The following is a 19,788-nucleotide window of genomic DNA, read 5'->3' on the forward strand; positions in this document are numbered from 1 at the left end:
GGAGCTTTTTCTTTAAAAATATTATGAGTTGGATTTTTAGTCCAGTAAGTCATAGTTGGTATTATTACAAAAGAAAGACGACCCATAAAACATTAGCAACTGTTGAACCATTTGTCTTTTTTCTCTATTTTGTAAAATATTTGTAAGATTTTTGACTGGTGCACACAGGTATTGATGAAGAATTTTCTACAGCAGATGGCATCCTTAGTGATACAATTGACTAAAAAAATGAATGCAAGGCTATACTGGAACTTTCATTTGTAAATTTTTTTAAAAGCATTTAACAAAAGCAAAATATTCCTAACAAAGTAACTTCCATTCATATATTAAGCTCACACAAATTCCTTGGCAGGTGCAAAGATAACTTGTGCATTGGTCCTCAGTGTGTGTTCATTAACCAAAATGGAAGGATTCTCAAAGATAGTGAGGTTCTCCACATAATTCCTAGTTGTGATGATTACACTTAAGAGTCCTAAATAAAAACCATGACTGGGGCAGTGAGATGGCTCAGCCGATGGAGAGTCAAGCCTGGAGATGGAAAGGCCTGGTTTAAAAAGTGACATCAGACATTTCCTAGCCTAGTGACCCTGAGCAAGTCGCTTAACCCCCACTGTGGCTCTTCTGCCTTGGAACCAATACACAGTACTGATTTTAAAACAGGAGGTAAGGGTTTAAGAAAAATCCATGGTCATTTAAAAAGAGGCCAACCCAGCAACCACGTGAGAACCAACTGCATAAATAAAGACTATTACTCAGATTATAGTACGCCAATGGTTGGAAACCTGTGTGGGAAGGAGGTTTTGCAGGGGAGTAGTGAGTGTGTTAGAGATTGCCTGTATTGTAATCTGGGTGATATCTTCCTTAGCTTGAGCAAAGAAAGAGAAGACTGAATTGCTTGTTAGAAATTGGGCTTCCTCCTCTCCCCCAACCCCTGCGCTCTCCTTGTCATTGTTCTCACATCTCGCAGGGTGCTCTGCAGCCCAGATGCATGATACCCACAGGCTGGGAAGAATCAGATTGTAGTTCATCAAAGATGCACAGGAAACCCGCAGGGGGGCAAGGAGACTGCAGCCAATAACCAGCCGGGACTGCAAGAAATGGGCTGAAAAGATAGCAAACACAGGGCTGAAAGAGGTATCCAATCAGAGCCCAAGAGGGAGTTGGCAGGGCGGGCACAGCCCTTCTGGAAGGGTATGAAGAAAAATAGCACCTGACCAGAAGCAGCAGTGACTCGGGAGCTCTGGGTTCCAGCGGTGCTCATTTGTGGGAGTGGGGGGTCACTTCAACCAGCCAACTCCCCAGAGATGGCCTGCATTTAGTAGTTTGACAACCAGAGAGAAGGACGAAAGTTCAGTGAGACAGAGGCCAAAAAGGCTTTTGTAAGGCATAGATATTTCACTAAGTTTGTTGGCAGAATTTAATAAAGATGCCTTGACGCAGCCCTAAGGGCAGCAAGTGGCCCTTAGAGACTGCCTCACCCAAAAATCTCCTTCTATAGAGGACCCTAAAGACCAGAAAGGGAAAGTGATTTTGCCTGTGGATCGCACAGGAATAGGGCAGCTGGGCCTGAAGTCAAGAAGAGCTGAGATCTGATCTTGCCCCAGATCCTTAGGATGTGTGACCTGGGGCAAGGCACTTCACCTCTATTGGCCTCAGTTTCCTCAACTTAAAATAGGGGTGCAGACTGTACCTCTCTCACAGGATTGCTGTGAGGACCAAAGGAGGTATTTATGAAGTGCTCAGCATAGTACCCAGCATGTTGTGGGGGCTGGGAATATTCTGGTCATTGTCTTATAATTACTTAATGAGTAGCAGAGCTGACACAGAAACCCCTGCCTTTCTGATGCTTCCAAAAGTCACTCTACTGTGCCAGGCAGATTCCCACAGGGGCTCTGGGCCACTTGGCCACAAAGAAAGAGGTAAGAAATGGAAAAAGATTTGTTGGGGCAGGAGGCATCCTCAAGAGTGCCCTCTTTGGGGTGGATGCTGGATGGGCAGCAAGAAAAGGAAATACTACATGTATGTGAGGAAGGAAAAGACTTTTTGAGCAGAAATTCTCTCTACCAAACTTCCCCAGTGATGGGAAAGGATGATCTTTTACCCAATGCCTGTCCTCAGCCCTTTTCCTGCCCATTGCTGACTGCTGCCCCTGCATTGGACACTGGCCTCTGGAGGTAGAGGGTGTCTACTAATAACTGCCCCTGGACCTTGATCAGCAGGGTGGCACCTACCACCTCCCCATAAACTGATGTAAATTGCTGTAGAGAAGACTCTAAGGAGTACAAGGATGGAATGACCTCCCCTGGCATGTGGCCACAACATGGTCTGCGGAACAGAAAGATATGGGTTTGAGTCTTGGCTCTGTAGGGCATGACTCACTCTTGGCCTCAGTTCCCTTATTTTAAAATGAAGGTTGTTGCACTTCCTGCCTCAGTACTTGTTAGGAGAAAAGCACATTGTAAAACAACAAACTATTCTGTCGGGATATTCTTACCAGCACACTTGGTCAATGGTCATGGCTAGAATTTGTTCAGAGACCCAACAGGTCCATCTTGATACTTTAAAAACCTCACATAGTTTGGAATTTCATCTTGAATTTTGCCCAGATGCCATTTTGTTCTCAAAAGGTAACCCTCACTTCCCACGGGGTGATGGTGTCATTGCAGCGCACCGCAGGAAATCCAAATTTTTGTTCTTGATTTCCCAACACACAACATGGCAGGAAAGCAACAGCCACAGAGAGGAACTTAATTCTGATCTTGAATGACTGATACCATTTAAGATTCATCACCTGACTTTGGGTACCAGGTTTAGCTGTCCTCAGCAAGAGAACAATCACTGCTGCCCCAACTTTCATATAGGGGAAGTAAACAGGATTTCTATATTTTCTCTCTTCCTCTGCTTTTAACAAACAATTCTGTGGTGCAAAATTACCAGTCTTAAGAATGTTTTTTTTTTAAACCCTTACCTCCTGTCTTAGAATTGAGAGTATCAGTTCCAAGGCAAAAGAGCAGTAAAGACTAAGCAGATGGGGTTAAGTGACTTGCCCAGGGTCACACAGCTCATAAATATCTGAGACCCAAGGTCCTGATTCCCTGGCCTATTGTTCTAACTACCCCATAAACATGCTTTTAAAAAGGAAGCCCATGACAAAGTATCTTAAGTTGAAATGTATTTCATTCAATTGATGATTCAAATACTTTTTTCCCCTCTAAGAACACTTTGTAGACTGCCATACTGGTCTTTGCTATCCAGAATAGATGGCACCATGTGCTCCTTTAAAAGGAAGGCTTCTTTTGAGCATTTCCTTAAGTTATCAGCATTGTGATTGATACAGCTGACATGTACATAGAAAAAACTAGCATCCTGTTGGAGTTAGTGACTTTCATGATAAGCCTTATTTCTGACAGACTTCTTTATTGTTACATTCTTAAAATCTAATTCTAATGGATTTTTCTCATGTTTTTTGTGTTTGACACCAGCTAATTTTCCTTTGACCAGTAAAATGGCTCCCTGTATGCCTTTCTATTTGTGTAGGATTAGGAGTATTAGCACCTCAATATAGCTTCTACAGACTCCAAATGAACCTAAGGAAGTAGAAAACACCCCTGTAGTGATTTAATTATGTGACATTGGACAAGTCATTTAATCTCTCTGGGCCTCAGTTCCTCATCTATAAAATGAGAGTTGGACTAGATGGCCTCTAGGATCCTTTCCAGTTCTATGATCCTATAATACTTATTTGAGAACCACTGCAAGAGAAATTGGACAAGAACCAAAAGGAAAATATCCCAATTACTACAACTTAGACGAAAAGATCACTAAAAAGAAACAAGAATGACAAGAATGATCAATAATGAGTTGAACAAATAACGAAAAAAACCTACCTTCACTCAGTAAAAGTGAGGGACAACAAAGACAGAATATTGTACGTGTATATATATATATATCAGCGCCCCCCCCCCCCAGTTGTTTTTTCCTTTTTCCCAGGAGGGTTCAATTCCTTGGGGGGGGGGGGGCGGAGGAGGGGGAAATGGACACTCCTCCAGAAGGGAAGGAGAAATGACTGACTCAAAAATGCCTTGTTTTTTCTTCTTCCTTTTCACAAGAATATTAGAAACTGGAGAAGTCTAAGAAGAAAAGGTAGTGCAATGTAAGGGGGGGGGGGGCACTGGATTTGTAGGAAGTAGGTAGAAATTGTGACCTTTAACTAGTACCCAACTTCTCTAGACTTCAGTTCTCACATCTGAAATATGAAGGGAAGTGGTTTAGATGATCTCTAAGATCCTCTGGAAGCTGTCTTTCTTATAATGAAGGACTTGGGAATTTATGACAGTTTATAGAGTTGGTGGCTCAAATCTCAGCTTTAATTAGTCACTGTTTTCTCTGCTTAATACTATCTAACCAAGAATCTTCATTTAGTACTCAATTATGTATATGACAAGTGGCTGTTAAAACTATGGAGTAACATTTTGTTGAAAATTAAAAAGAAAATCTTTTTTAAGAGTAATCCAGTTATGCCTTTTCCTAGCAATTACTGATCACAAAAAATAAGAAACATTGTTCTTATCCTCTGATCCTGAGAATATTCCTCAAAAACAAATGTCTTACCCAAAGTCTTAGAAGGAAAGAAATGTGATTTGCTATGGAGTTTATAAACATAACTCAATGAAATGTGACATAGGAAACAACTGATACTTTTTTTTTAATGTTCTTTTTATTGAAGCACAGTTTGATTTTTGTCTCTTCCCAACTATAAGAAAAGCAGTCACAATTTACATTACTTTTAGAATCAGGCTCTGAAAAGTGAAGATGACTCCATTCCAAATGTAGCACCTGATATCTGCATAGCATACAAACTTCATCTGGAATGTAGTAGGCTCATCAACGTCGTGGACTGGTCAGAGGTATGTTATTAGGCAAATAGTATATGACCTATTTATTTCATCATATGTGACAGCTTTCTTTGAATATTTTAGTTTCATTGATTCTTTGAAGGATCCACATTTGTTCTTTTAATTTATCTCTACTTTTGAAAGTCTGAAATACCTCTTGATATATTCATTGTCAAAGTAAAAGAACAAAATATACATTGATGTGAAAGCACAGTAGATTCCAAATTAGAAAGTACTGGGTTCAGAGTACTGGGCATGGCCTTAGACAACTGTGTTTATTTCTTTTCTAAGAGATGTAATACTCTACAGGAATTTTATTGTTCCTCCCTCAAACGAGTCCTTTGAGGATTAACATAATACCCATGTTTCACTCATGTCATAGGGTAACATATTATTTTTTCAGTGAAAAAAGCATTTCTCACCAGGATGCCTCCAGCAGAGGATAGCAAAGTATGGGGGGAGCAACCTTCTATAGATCCAAGGGCAACTTCATTTTGGGGGAAATTGGAGGGGAGGGGAAAGAGTCACTTAGTCACCCTTGAGCCCTGACTTATGCTGCTTTTAATTCTTCCTCATCGCCTGTTCAGATTTTTGAAACTTATAAGTATACTTAGTTAGCCACGGTATCAACTTATTATATATGACTTATTTTAAATACAGTATTTAGGATTGCCAAACCTTTATAAGAATTAAGGGCATTTTGATGGGGGTGGAGTAAAGAATCAAGTGTGCATACTACTCAGCAGCACTGCCTGGTCTGGCTCAAGTAGGGGATATTAAAAAAAGGACAAGACACAAATATGTACAGTCCATATGTGCAGAATATTTGGCAAGCCTAAAAATATTCAAAGTATTAAGTTCTATGTTTGGTCCCTTCAAAAGGCTTTTGCAACAGTGGTAACAGCTGCTGAAGAAACAGATCCAAATTCCACAGCCTCAGAAGAGATAAAGGAAATTATCCAGTATCCTTTTCCATAGTTTTACGGTATTCAAAAATACAAAACTTACTGATCTGTCAATTTCCCAAATCTTCACCAAGGATTTACAAAGTCAAACCCTGTGACTAAATCCAGTAGCTACTCATTTGAGTCCTTGTTTTTCTATCTAGGCTATTATTATTTAAGAAATTTGGGACTGCTATTTTATGCCACTTGAAAATTTGAGGGGACTTCACTTCAGTACTCAACATTGATTTTATTTCTATTAACTTTCCTTAGTTCTAGTTGAATATGTTTCATTAGAACCCAGTCTCTTCAACTGATGCCGAAACATGACGTGGTGACTTTCCTTAGCTTTTGCCTTCAGTGCTCGATTTATTAGAGCTGTATCTGAACTAGAACTGTTAGGGTTCATAAAGCCAACCAAACAGAAGACGGATCACGTAGCAAGGCTGACTTGGGGAGGCTGTTAGAGGGCAAGTCAGCAGTGCCAGGAGAGCAGTGCTGCTTGTTTTGTTCTCTGGTAATTCTGTGGCATGTTTTTTTTTTTAAGTCATTACAAGATTGTGAGTCAATCCCTTGTGAACTTATGAAGTATGTGTGACATAATAAAGCCCTTTGACTAATGTAAATTGTTTACTTGCTGTAATTGGTTTGACACAGCTCTTCCTCCACTCCCCCTCCCACCCCAACATTTGTTCAACTGACCACTTAGTAGGTTGTGCAATAACTGGATATCACACAAGCTTCTCATCAGCTATAAATGTTCAAATAAAGTTTTTAAGTAGCTAATCCTGGAGGGTACATAAGTTCTTTTTCTTGTTGGAGGAGGAGGTTAAAACTTATTTTTTCTTTATTAAGAGGAAAGTCCAGGTAAATAAATTCCCTTCACAGATGCAAATGAACATCTTGTGCAATTAGAATGTAAATTCTTTGAAGGCAGGAATTTCAATACTTCTGTTTGGTGGTATGTTAATACTTGCTGACTGATTGTAGTTTACAGGATTAAGAGCACTACAAGGAACACTTAGAAGTTAAGTGATTTGCTCAAGGTCACAAAGCCCATATTGGGACATATTTAAGTCCAGTTTTCTGTCCACCACAGGATACTCCTACCTCTCTCCCTTCTATAACTGAAAATATTAACACATCTCATGAGCAATAGGTTCCAAGGATCTTTGAAATGTTTAGAGGCTATTTTTCCCTTCAAAGGGGCATATTAAAAAGGGAAGAGATAGAGAAACATGTGACTGAGATGGTTGCCTGAAGACAGAGGAAAACCACATATGTACTTACTCCAGTAAAACCTTAAAAGTTCATGCTAGACCAAATAAAGATCAAGAACTCCAATGAGAAACTATAGTGACTTACTCTACCTCTAAACAGTACAAGAGGGCCATGGGAAAGGGGGGCTTGCCAGCAAAGACAGTGATTACCACAGAATGGTCTCCCAGGCAATTAAAAATGACCTAGGACACAGCCTTCAAGGCTTTGTATCTGGGGGCCAGACAGCTCCCTAGAGAAAGACCCAAGCAACCAAAGAAGTACCTGAATGACTGACTGTAATCAAGACTTGGGGGGGGGGGGGGGGTTCTTAACACAGCCTGGAATTAAAAGGATCCTCCTCCTCAAGATTTAAAGCTCTGAACCTCCAAAATCCAAGAAAGCCTAGGAACCCAGGGAAAAAATAAGCAGAGCCAATCTTAGACCAGTCAGCCCCAAAAGCAAGAACCCAGCCTTACCACAGAGGTCCAATTTAGCAGCTTAAGTAGGAGAGTCAAGTAAAAGTAAATACCAACTGGTAACAATTATTGCAAATCTAAAATCTTCAAAAGCAGCAGAGACTCAAAGAATAAATTTGTCACAAGAATTACAAATACCTAGAAGAAACATAGAGATAAAAAAAAATTCAGGCTGACAAAAATTAGCAGAATAAATAAATCAGAAGTGGTAAACCTTAACCAAAAGAAAGGACTTCCCTATAAACAGGAGAAAATGATTCTGAGGGAGGAAAAAAATACAAAACCTGAAAAATATTAGAAAATGATATAAAAAACCATGGGAAACCACACTTTAAAAAAAAAAAAGCTAGATGCAAAACTGCCCAGAATTGTTAGGAATAGAAGGCAAAGTAAAAACAGAATTTCTGTCACCTTCTGAAAAAAGACCCCAAAAAGAAAAGTCACAGTAATGTAGTCAAGGTTGAGACTTCATATATCAGTGAAAAAAGCAAGCATCCAGAAAATAGCACTTTTAAGTTCCAAGGAACCATAGTCATGAGCACACTAGAGCTGGCATCTTCAACTTTAAATGTGGAGATCGTGGAGAGCATTATTCCAAAGGGCAAAAAAAGATAGGCTTACAATCAAGAATAAGCTTACCTTGCAAAACCTCTTCCTCCAAGAGGAAGGAAAAAGTGACCCTGAATGGAAGAGTCCTTTCAGGCATTTCAGATATTAAAAGACTATAGCTGAGCAGGCACTTTGAAATGCAAGCAAGAAAAGAATTTAAATAATAATAATGAACTAAGAAAGTAAATTAACTGAGCTACTGGGAGAGACTGTAAGCAATGTAGTGCTCACTTTCTAATAAGGGAAGAAGAAAAAACCTTAATGGCGGAGGTTACTGAGAGAATTAAAACCAAATGTCATGAGGGTGGATGGGTTTTGTCCTCAGAGTTTAAAGAGAAAAAAGGAGACTAAAAGAAGGAATACTCTGGAGTATAAAGGAAAGGGTAGAACTTGTTATTGCCTATAATTGGGGCATGTAAAGATATTACAAACACAGAGAGAAAGGACAGGGATATGGGCATCAAATCAGTTTTGCTCTTAGGTAGAGAATAGACAGGCAGCCCCTCCCCAGGGAAATAAGCAGATAGGGAGAAGGGCTTAAAGACTGGGGAGAGAATACTCACAAACTTCCTAATCTTAAAAGAAGAAATGGGAGCAGCTAGGTAGCTCAGTGGATAGAACCCTGGGCTAGAGATAGGTGGTCCTGGGTTCAAATTTGACCTCAGACATTTCCTGGTGGTATGACTCTGGGCAAGTCACTTAACCCTAATTCCTTAGCTTTTGCCACTTTTCTTAGAATCAGTACAAAGACAGAAGATAAAGGTTTTTGTTTGTTTGTCTCTTTGTTTTAATGGAAAGAGGAAGCAGGGGAAGACACTATTATCTAATGGAATACCTTGGACTGATTCTTAGACAATTGGGGAATAACTGAATAAATTACGATATGTATGTCAACATAGTGGAATATTGTGTCCCAAGAAGTAACAAAAGAGTGATTTAAGAGATTCCTGAGTAGGATAAAAACAGGTCAGAGTCAAGTGAACAGAACCAAGAGAACAATTTATGTAAGGATAGCAGCATTGTAATTGTTTTATATACTTATTACAGCTTATTTGAAATCTGGATATTTATAGCTTAAATGTACTTCTCTCTCATCTCCCTGACCATGATAGGAAATGTTTAAGTTAATGGAGTGGCTCGAAGAGTTTTGCCCCCAACGTTAGAAATTCACCATAAATGCACCCCCCTTGACCCAGATTACATCCACTAATATAAAAAATATGCCACCAAGCCCTTAAACACAACTTCTCTGTGCCCTCTCGTTTATAATAGTTGTGGGTATGGCTTACAGCCTTAATTAAGCATGCTTGATCAAATATTATGTAGGAATTAAGCTGAAATTTTAGAATGAAATGCTCACATATATAAAGATATCTATATCTCTAAACCACAAATACTAAGGTAAGAAGATATCTGTACAGGCTGAGAGCATGATTTTAAATGTCTTAAGTATGTTGTTGATGTGGTTATTTACAATGGACAGATGAAAGTATTTAAAAGCCATTGTGGGGTGTTTTGTCAACATGGAAACAATGAAATTAATTTTTTAAAGTATCCATTTGGAATTTTATTAAGCTGATCTGACTGTCTAGAGTTCTTCCTAGCTCTTGGTACACCGGTTGGTGAGACTTATTTTGTCAGCTAAAGGTGAAGAAAAGGTTTAAGCGCTAATCCCTGTTTTGTGAGGAAAATCAAACTAAGATGGGATGAAGATGCGGCAAGCTGTTTTTGATCCAGCAAGGTCTAAGACTGCCACAAAGCAATCCAGAATCCCCAACTGGCACCAGGCTGAATTGTTCTGAATGAATTTTGCCATTTACCATCCTGAATGCTAGTAGCTGGGCGGTACCCTTTCCCCAAAAACAACTCCAAAACATCAGCTATGCAACATGTGGAAAGGTCATATTTTATTATGAATACCAGTATAATGTTAAATATTCCAATACAAGTACTCCTGTGTCAGTAAACATTTTCCCAAAAAAAGACAGCTTCAATCAACATTCAAAGCACATCACATTCAGTAGACCCTATAGTTTTCTAAATCAACAAAGCTGTTAGTAGACTATGTAACCTTATATCCTAGATGAAATGGTACAGTAAAACCCCAGCTATCAAAAAACCTTGAATAGCACTGAAGGTTTACCCCTTCTGATATATCATTTTAATCTGTATTTTTCTACCTTCAATAGCATATGGAAAACAATTTAATCTTCTGATGGTTCAGCATTATTATTAATGTCTATTGTACCGTGCTATAAATATATTAATGATCTGGGAGGAGGAGCTGATGGGTTAAGTAGAAACAATGGTTTTATCAGGCTGATTTGAACCTTCCTCTAACTCTTGCTATTAGTGGGCTTAGCTATAATGGTTCCCTCTTTCCTTTATCTCCTTTAGCAGAATTAATTTTAAATTTTAAAAATCTGGGAGAGGGTTAGAAACCAGCTAACCGAGTGTGTTAGATTGGGGGGGGGGGTGTTAAATGGGCTGAAGAACTTACTGATAAGGTACAAGGGATTTGGGGGATCATATTTTGGCTACTCGGATGCCATTTTTAAGTGAGACTGCCAGATAGCAAAATTCCAGATAGATTACTAAGTAATACTTGATTCTATGAGCCATTTATAGCAGGCTTCTATATTAGAAAATAAGAACAATATATGGAGGGACATTTGTTATAAGGCTGTGTTTCAAGTGGTTCCATTCTGACATGGAGGCTACAGCCTTTAATAAAAATGACTGTCTCAGAAATGTCTTACTCAACAGTCTTATCAGTGTAGAAAGGATTCCAGAATTATCTTGAATGTACAATGTAAACTTCAGTCATTTAATAGAGCTTACATTCTAGATAATAAATTCTATCATATAAAGGCCTAGTTTCAAATCCCAGATTATTGTAGGTCAAGATTTGAGTAAAAGTAAAATGCTTTGGTGTTGCTAAGAAACTACTATTTTAAGAGGAAGTAGGATAGAGCATAAGATTCTCAAAGTTCATTTTTTCAAGTTCAGTCCCAGCTTTGCATCCCTGTCATTGTCTGCCTAAGAGTTGAAAGACTCAACACATAAAGAAAACAGTAATATATCTGTTTCACATCACTCATCTTTTAAAATTAAGTAGCCTAATGGATAGGCTAACATAGAAGAGTTCTTACAGAGGTATTGTAGTAGGAAAAAACTTTGAAAGTAACAAAACCAGGACACTCTGGCTCCAAGCCTTTGAAACTGAACATGATATCTAGAGGGGAGGGACCCTAAAAAAGCTGCATGGTAGAGAGAGCTTACTAATATTTGGGATCTGAAAGCCTTGGTTCAAATCCTAGTTCTACTCACTTGTCCTGGGAAAAATACTACATCTCTGGGTGGGCTTCAGTCTCCTTTGTAAATGAGAGGCATGAAACTTGGTTTCTAAGATACCTTGCATCTTTTTAAAATTCAATGAGTCTGTGGAAGTCAAATTAAGTAATAATGTGATAAAATTCTTCATTGTATTGAAAAGTAGTTTATTTACTTTGAAAATACATGGTCAGAACTGATTATTTCCTAATAGTCGCTTCCCAGTACCCTCTTAAATTTGGACTTTAAATCCTTGGAGGCACTGAGAACCTCGTAACAGATATGACTTGCACAAACCTGTTGAATAACATGCATACTTTAAACATGATTAAAATATCCACTCAAATCAGAGACGGGACCCTTCACTGAGTCAACTAATTTGTTCTTGCAAAGTACTTCAGACTAAGATTTGTTAATAGAATAAAAGATTTTCATTCAAAGCTGGAAGAGATCAGTAAGTTCAGTGTCCTCAACTTAAAAGCAGAAATTTAGCCCTTTTATAGAAAGGCTTGGTGCCTTAGCCCAGGTCAAATATGTAACTGATTAATAGGGAGAGAAAAAGAAATTCAAGAGCAACACTGGGAATAAGCAAAGCTGTACTAAGGAAAAGGTTGGCATGTTTGATTTCTTCTAGAATTCTCAAAAACCAGGCTACCTTTTCTAATTTTCAAAGGTAATGATTTACTTGTTTATCCAAATATTAGCTGTGATTTTCATTTCAGAAATTAAAATTTTCCCATTTGGTCAAAATCAGTTTGTTTATAACAATAGCTCTCATTTTAGAAGCAGGTACAAAGCCTACTTTTCTTATCCATGGCAGCTTAACATGGAGGAAAATAAAAATCTTCAAAATATAACTAGACCAAAGCCATTCAATTTGCCTGATTCCCTTATTTATGATGAAGGAAAATTATTATTACCCAAACACTTCAAAAATAAAATACTCTGATTTGTGGGGGTGGGGTGTTACCCATTAAGTACTGGAAAAAGTGTAAAGTACTAGTCTACTTACTTGCCTCTACGTGTAGTAAAAGGTACTTGGGGGACTGGGTGGAATCTATACTGAGGCCAAGAAATACCCTGGAAGATGTTAGAATAAATCCCTGAGATTCATATGCTTTGTGATTGACTTCTCCCTCAAAGGCAACATTTCCCCCACCCCCTTGCCCCACCCCCAAAAAGTGTACTTGAGTGTTGTGGTTAATTAGGGGTTTATGGCACTGATTCACATTATAGCAACATAGTTCTCACAGCACCATTTGAGAGTTCTAGAAGGCCATGGGAAGCTAGATTTTAAATTTGCTTTTAAAAAAATTGTCAGCATATAGCCTACAATATTTACAGATATAATAGGCCTTAGTAACAGAATTCCTTCAAATCATTAACAGCACTCTAATAAGCTATTAATTTAATTACTGGCCTGTCAATAGCAAAATACCACAATTCTGAAGAAAATGCTGTCCTATACCAAAAAAAAAAAAAATTTACCCTGAAAGGGGGAGAGAAGACACTTATTTATCAAATCTACTGAAATATCTGGCCCATCACTAGAAGAAAGTGTGTTCCCAAATATCCAAATCCCATTAAATGTATTCTAAGGAAATGCCCAGATTCTGTTGCTTAAGAAAAACAAGCCATAAGCTAAGATTTGGTAAAATTTTTTTTGTTCTAATGGAATTTTTGTTGCAATGAAATTTGATTTGTATATTTTCGTAAAATCTAAAATGTATTACGTTAATGCTGTAACCCAAACAGAGTCACATTATTCCTTATGGAATGGGAAAAAAATGGAAGGAAAAAGGCACTGATTTTCCTTTTAGTGAGATACTGGTGTCTCCCTATATCAAGTATAAAATATAGCCCTATTACTGTTTTTTTAATACAACTGTTGGCACTGAAATTCCAGGTGTGGAAGAGTGTGTGTGACTGGGAAAACAGGATGAAGTGACATTTACAACCAGACCTCGGGGTCAGTGTATTTACCCTTCCGTTCATTCCCTCTTTCCTCCCTTCAGTCTTCATTAGGTTACAACCAGTTCTTCCAAGTATTCATGATAAATAACGAATAAGCCAGGGGGGAAATGTACAGAATCAGAATCATCTCTTTGCCTTGTCACAGAAAACACATTTTAAAAAGTAAGCTGCACTTAGGAAACTTCCAATAGTTAATCATTTTAGAATATTTATGGCCAAATGTATTACTGGAATTTAGCATAATATGACTTATCCCTGGCATGGCTTTAAAACAAAAACCAAAAACAACCCTTTTTAAAAAGCAGAACCTAAAAGTTAAAATAAATTTCTAAGTGACAAACTTTGTTCAAATCTTGGTTCATGCCAATAGCTAACCTTCAAAGCCCCCAAACATTCTCATTCCCCTGAAATTTAGAATTCTGCAGCTAAAAGTGTAAACTGCAATTACGTGCCAGTCAAGTCCTACCACTGCAATCAGGTGAAAAACTGCTTCAGGACCAGAAACAACTTAGCCAGGTTTTAAACAGTAACACTAAATCGTTGATTACAGGAGATAAACGTCATTCTCTGAGAACTTCCAGTTCCTTCACTTAGGTAATTGCTTGTATTTCAAACACTAATTTTATCCATACACTGCACAAAGCCCATCTGCACATTAAAAACAAACAGATTAGAAGTAAATGTTTTATTTTTCCAACTAAATTCCAGTACTACAAGGGCAGTAAAACAATGATACACTGAAAAAAAATGCAGCAATAAACATTTTGTTAAAGACTGATAGAATAAATAAAAACTACAAAAACAAGAAATCATATAAACCCATTCTTAACCCCCCCCAAATCCTGGAATACAGAAATGCTCTCCTTCACTATTTCACAGATAGTACTGTGGGCTATTTGCTTAATTGTCCTGGGATTACATTCTAAGTTATTAATGACTGGTTACAGCTTGGTTGTAGTGCACAGTTATTAAAACCACACTAACTTCAATCAGAAGTGTCATTCTACAGTTTTATTTACACAACCAATGAAGGGCATTTTCTAGAACACCAGCTTTAATCTTTTTTCAAACATATCATTAACATAAGAAGCCAAATTGTAATGATACAGCAAATGAGGCCACTGGTATTATTAATACAGGTAGCAACAGTCCACATCCAGGTGGTATTGACATCAGGGAGCACTCCAAAACCAGTTGCTGCCTAAGAGTGGTTGCCACTGACAAAAGCTTGAAATAACCTGTGTTCACAGGGGGAGGGGGAGAAATATGGCATTGCTGCAAGTCTTAACTGGGACCACTTGCAACAACTCAACAGGGAACCAGGCAGCCCACAAATGCAGGAAACGTGATTCATGAAACATCTGAGGAAAAAAGAAGAAAATTAATGGAAGATTTTCCCCATGAACATTGATAAATTTTTTAAAGTTTGCATCTGTAATAAACAAATCATGGTCCCCACCCTGACTCAGACATTTCTTAAGTATTAAAAATAATATCCTATAAACGTATTTTAAATTATATTATCTAAATACTTACAACTAGCAGGCTGTTCTCCATATCGTCGCATTATCTGATCATGCGTGAATTTCACAAATGCATCATACTGTTCTATAAACAGATTAAGAGGTGAATGTGTCAAATTACAGTAATTTAAAAAGTGAGCCTTCCTGGGTCAAGGTATTCTTCCCCATCTTTCCTCTCTGATCAAATATCAAAATTTGAATTTATGAAAGGTAACAACAACATGCCATTGTGAAAGGGTGTTTAACTGGGAGTTAAAGCTACATGGGGTTGGCAAGTAGCAATCCTCACTCAGTTTTCAAGATTTCTTCTATGAAATCCTAAAACTAGCAAACCTAAGATTTCTTAGGACCATTTATGTTATATTCTAAATATATGACAAAAAATTTACTAAGTGAACACTGTATTAGCCAAATTATTGTATGAAAACCAAAAAAGCAAATGTTTCTAACTTGGGGCTCATTTTTTAATAAATCCATGCCCTTTTTAGAACTTTCTCACCAAGTGCTTAAACTAAAAGCTAAAAAGTTTAGAAAATGCCAGTATTGGGGGCCGCTGGATAGCTCAGTGGATTGAGAGCCAAGCCCAGAGATGGGAGGTCCTGGGTTCCAATCTGGCCTCAGACACTTCTAGCTGTGTGACCCTGGATATATCACTTAACCCCCATTGCCTAGCCTTTACCATTCTTCTGCCTTGGAACCAGTACACAGTATTGATCCTAAGACAGAAGGTAAGGGTTTAAAAAAAAAAAGCCAGTATCAACATTTCAAGTATCTGAGGATGAAACTGTATTTTCTAGAATGTTATTTTTTTCCCCAAAAAACAACTGTATACTCTCCAGAGTCTGGAAAGCAGCAGCTGAATTTAGAGCAAAAATGTAACAAGTAGACATACCTGCAAGTTTTGTGGTCAAAATTTCTTCATACTCTTCACGAACTTTCTCTTCACGTTCTTTCAGCAAACGTTCACAGATCATCCCAACCTGCCTTAGAGTAAATAAAGGCTGTTCTTTTTTTAATGGTGATGATGCTGCAGATGAAGAGCCTATGTATAATGTATGAAGAAAAAAAGATACACTTCAGAATCACAACCACAACTAGAATCTTAAGAGTTAGGAAGGCCCTTGGTTCTGTAACCAGGAGTCAATTTACTTGTGTTGTTAACCATTTTTGGTTTGGAGTTTTGTGTATCCCATCCCCCACCCCCAAGCTACCAAAGACCCAATTCTAGATTCTTCTAAACACCAAAATAATGACTATGGTTATTATTTATTTGGAGATCATAAGATCACATATTTATAAAGACGCTGCCAAGAATTGATGGTCCCACACAAAATTGGATAATCAATGCATGATTATGGCTAACACTAAGGAGAGAGAGGGTGGGGAGAAGAGTCAGGCACCAAAAACAAAACAAAACAAGGTGGTTTCTAAAACTCTCCATTCATGTACAAGGATTTTTGTGGTGATATTTCTTATAACATCTGTCATTACAATGAAGGATTCTATAACAAAATAATTTCTTTGCCATGGCAGAAAATACACAAAGTGCCTATGCATATCCAGATTTTTACTAGTCAGGTCATTAGCTAGTGTGACTCAACCAATCAGCCACTTATGACTGAAGTTGCAAAAAACATGGTCTATATACTATCTACAACTTGCTATATCCTAAAAGATAACTAGAAATTACTTCACATAGTCTACTTCTTTATAAAATGAAATGTCCTTTTCCCCCTCTCCATTATAAATTGACAACTAAGAACATTTCAGCATATGTCCATGGTTCTGAGTTTTACAAAGGAACTAAAATGTTAATTAGGACACATTCTGGCAACAGTATTACAAAAGTCCTAGGAAGGAAGAGGCTACAGATTAGATTTCATATATCCAAATTTGAATACAGGTAAAAAACGAACTTAAAGATTTATCTCTCAAAGCAATTTTATATTTTAAAAAGTAACTTCAGATGGAAGAAAGGAGAGCCAGCATTTCATCCAGCTCACTTCCAATAAAACTTAGAAAATGTGCTAGACAAATTCTGATTGAGAAAGCCATGAAAAAGTTAAGAGTCACTTTTCCTGTCAAAGGCAGCTTAGGAAGATAGACATAGACAAAGAGGTCTGCAAACACTGAGGCAGCAGCTAGCCAGGAGGGTATCAGAAGAGGGCTAATAAGATTGAACGCCAAGCCTGGAAACATTAGCCTAGATATAATTCAAGAAATTGTATAGGAAAACCATTCAGATGTGTAAGAACCAAAGTTTTAAAAGTAGGAATCAAAAGAATCTACTAGTAACCACTTGAAAGAAACCCCAAATGAAGTTCCAAAGAATAATGTAGCCAAAATCCAGAACTCCCAGGTCAAGGAGCAAGGTAGCCTCCCAAATCAAATATGAATCAAAGATTACTGTAAAGAAACTAGGAACTTGAAATGATATCCTAGAAGGCAAAAGAGCTAGAATAAATAGCCAAGAATAATTTATCCAGCAAAACTGAGTATAATTCTACCACAGGGGGTGAAATGGGAATTCAATGAAACAGATTTTCAAATATTCTCAAATGAAAAGACCAGAGCTGAAAATCTGACATTCAAACATGATTAAATAGAAGCATAAAAAGGTAAATATTATTGAAAAATCATAAAAGACTAAAAAAAAAAAGGCTAGACTGTTTACATTTGTATCAAATCTGGCCTCAAGACACTTGTTGTGTGATACTGGGCAAGTCACTTAATCCCAATTGCCTAGCCCTTGCTGCTCTTTCTGAATTAATAAATACCAAGAAAGAAGGTAGGGAAAAAAAGGCATTGAGAAAAGTGTAGGGGAGGAAAAACAGAGAAATAGCTCACATTAATGGTTTATGAAAGGAAGAGTTTATATAATGGAGGGTGGATTAAGAGGGGGAAGTGGTCAACTTCAATCTCATATTTGACCTGGTTCAATGAGGAAAAAATAAACACATCTGGATAAAGAAGTTCATCTTACCCAACAAGGAAGAAAGGGGTTAAGAAAAGGGAATTGGGGGTGGAATAGGGAGGGAAATTAAGGAAACCCATGGTCAATAGCCCTGAGGGAAAAATAAAGTTTAACTGTGAATACAATGAACTAGACCATAAAATAGAAAATAGCAAAATGGATTAGAAACCAAAATCCCACAATATATGGTTTACACTTGAAACAAAAAAACACACAAAGAAAAAATATGGGGCTTGAACAAAATCTGTTGTTTTGGCAATCTAACTTTCTCAGGCAAAGAAAAGACAAAAATAGCTCTAGTTTAAAAAGCTAAACAATATAGATTTTGCTAAATGCTACCATAAATAATAACAATTCTGAACACATGCAACAAACTGCATAATATTCAAATTATTGAAGGAGAAGTTAGTTACAGGAATTAACAGGCAAAAAAATTTACGGGGGGAGGGGGGCACACCAATTTACTTTTCTCTGACCTATGTAAACTAACCAAAAGAAATCTCTAGAATACTGAAAATGGGAATAGAAATATATCCTTTTCTCAGCTGTATGTGGCACCATCATATGAAATAAACCTCAAAAAAAGCAGAATATCAAATATATCTTTTTTCTGATCACAATGCAATAAAAATTACATTCAATAATAGGGCTTTGAAGCAATGTCTAAAAATTAAGTGGAAACTAACCTAATCCTAAAGAATGGGTGGATCAAAGAACAAATCATAGAATCAATAATCTGATTAAAGATAATGGCAACAATGAGACAACTTACCAAAATTTGTGAAATGCAACCAAAGCAGTACTTGGGAGAAAACTTCTATGTTTAAACATTTATATAAAGAGTGAAAGAAGTTGCTGTTGATCAGCAACTAAAAAAAAAAAACCAGAAAAAAATCAAATTAAATATTAAAATAAAAATCCTGCAAATCAAAGGAGAAACAAAATTGAAAGCTAAAAAGAGGAATAAAACTAGCTGTTTAAAATAAATGAATCACTTGGATAATTTGATTTGAAATAAGCAAAGGAGAAAATCAAAATTACCAGTACTGAAAATGAATTGGAGAATTTAAAATCAATAAAGAGGAAATAAAAGCAATAATTAGGAACTACTTTGCCCATCTAAATGCCAATCAAACTGGCAATCTAAAATTAAATGAATATTTTAAAACATACAAATGGCTCAATTTAACAGAACAGGAAATAGAATACTTAACTCCACCTTAGTAAAAAGAAATGGAAAGTCATAAATGAGTTCCCTAAGGGGTGGGAGGGGGGAATCTAAAGCCAAATGGAATTATAAGTAAATTCTTCTATTTGGAAAAAAGGACAATTCCACTATTACATACTTTTTGAAAAATAGGTAAAGGATTCCTATCAAATTCCTTCTATGACACAAAAATGGTCTTCATACCTAAAACTAAGGAGAATCAAAACATAGAACTAAAAAATCATACTTCACAAAGATTTTATACCAAGAATGCAGAACTGGTTCAGTATTAGAAGAATTCTAAAAATAAATGACCATATAAAAAAAAAAACAGCAAAACTCCCATGATTTGAATAGATGCAGAAATCATTTGTTAAAAACAAAAATACTAGAAAGCACAGAAATGAAGTTTTCATTAAAATGATAAGTCATCTATAAAACCAGGAGCAAACATTTAAGGAGGATAAGCTAGAATCCCTTCCAATAAGATCAGAGTAAGAATGTCCTATTTACCACGTAATAGAAATCCTTGCAAGCATTTCTTGCAATAGCAAGAAGACAAGAGAAAGCAACTGAAGTGTAAGCAACAAGAA

The 19,788-nt window shown here is 37.0% G+C and overlaps 2 protein-coding genes across 4 annotated transcripts in view; one reads left to right on the forward strand and one right to left on the reverse strand.

The window, feature by feature from the left end:
- The window catches only part of ORC3 (origin recognition complex subunit 3), a 126,194-nt gene extending 119,729 nt beyond the window's left edge, over window positions 1-6,465 (forward strand). For all 3 annotated transcript variants that reach the window (XM_056818574.1, XM_056818575.1, XM_056818573.1), the window contains exons 18-20: window positions 4,791-4,907; window positions 5,778-5,857; window positions 6,201-6,465. In XM_056818574.1, the coding sequence (XP_056674552.1) occupies window positions 4,791-4,907; window positions 5,778-5,857; window positions 6,201-6,306 (303 nt within the window). In that variant the 3' untranslated portion in view covers window positions 6,307-6,465. The remainder of the gene's footprint in view (window positions 1-4,790; window positions 4,908-5,777; window positions 5,858-6,200) is intronic.
- Window positions 6,466-10,065: 3,600 nt separating this feature from the next.
- Window positions 10,066-19,788, reverse strand: part of AKIRIN2 (akirin 2) — a 33,577-nt gene continuing 23,854 nt past the window's right edge. Inside the window, exons 3-5 of the mRNA XM_001366959.5 lie at window positions 15,907-16,056; window positions 15,028-15,099; window positions 10,066-14,852 (exon numbers count right to left, since the gene is read on the reverse strand). Coding sequence (XP_001366996.1) covers window positions 14,842-14,852; window positions 15,028-15,099; window positions 15,907-16,056 — 233 coding nt within the window. The 3' untranslated portion in view covers window positions 10,066-14,841. The remainder of the gene's footprint in view (window positions 14,853-15,027; window positions 15,100-15,906; window positions 16,057-19,788) is intronic.

The sequence above is a fragment of the Monodelphis domestica genome, chromosome 2, assembly GCF_027887165.1.
Source record: "Monodelphis domestica isolate mMonDom1 chromosome 2, mMonDom1.pri, whole genome shotgun sequence".
Classification (NCBI taxonomy): domain Eukaryota; kingdom Metazoa; phylum Chordata; class Mammalia; order Didelphimorphia; family Didelphidae; genus Monodelphis; species Monodelphis domestica.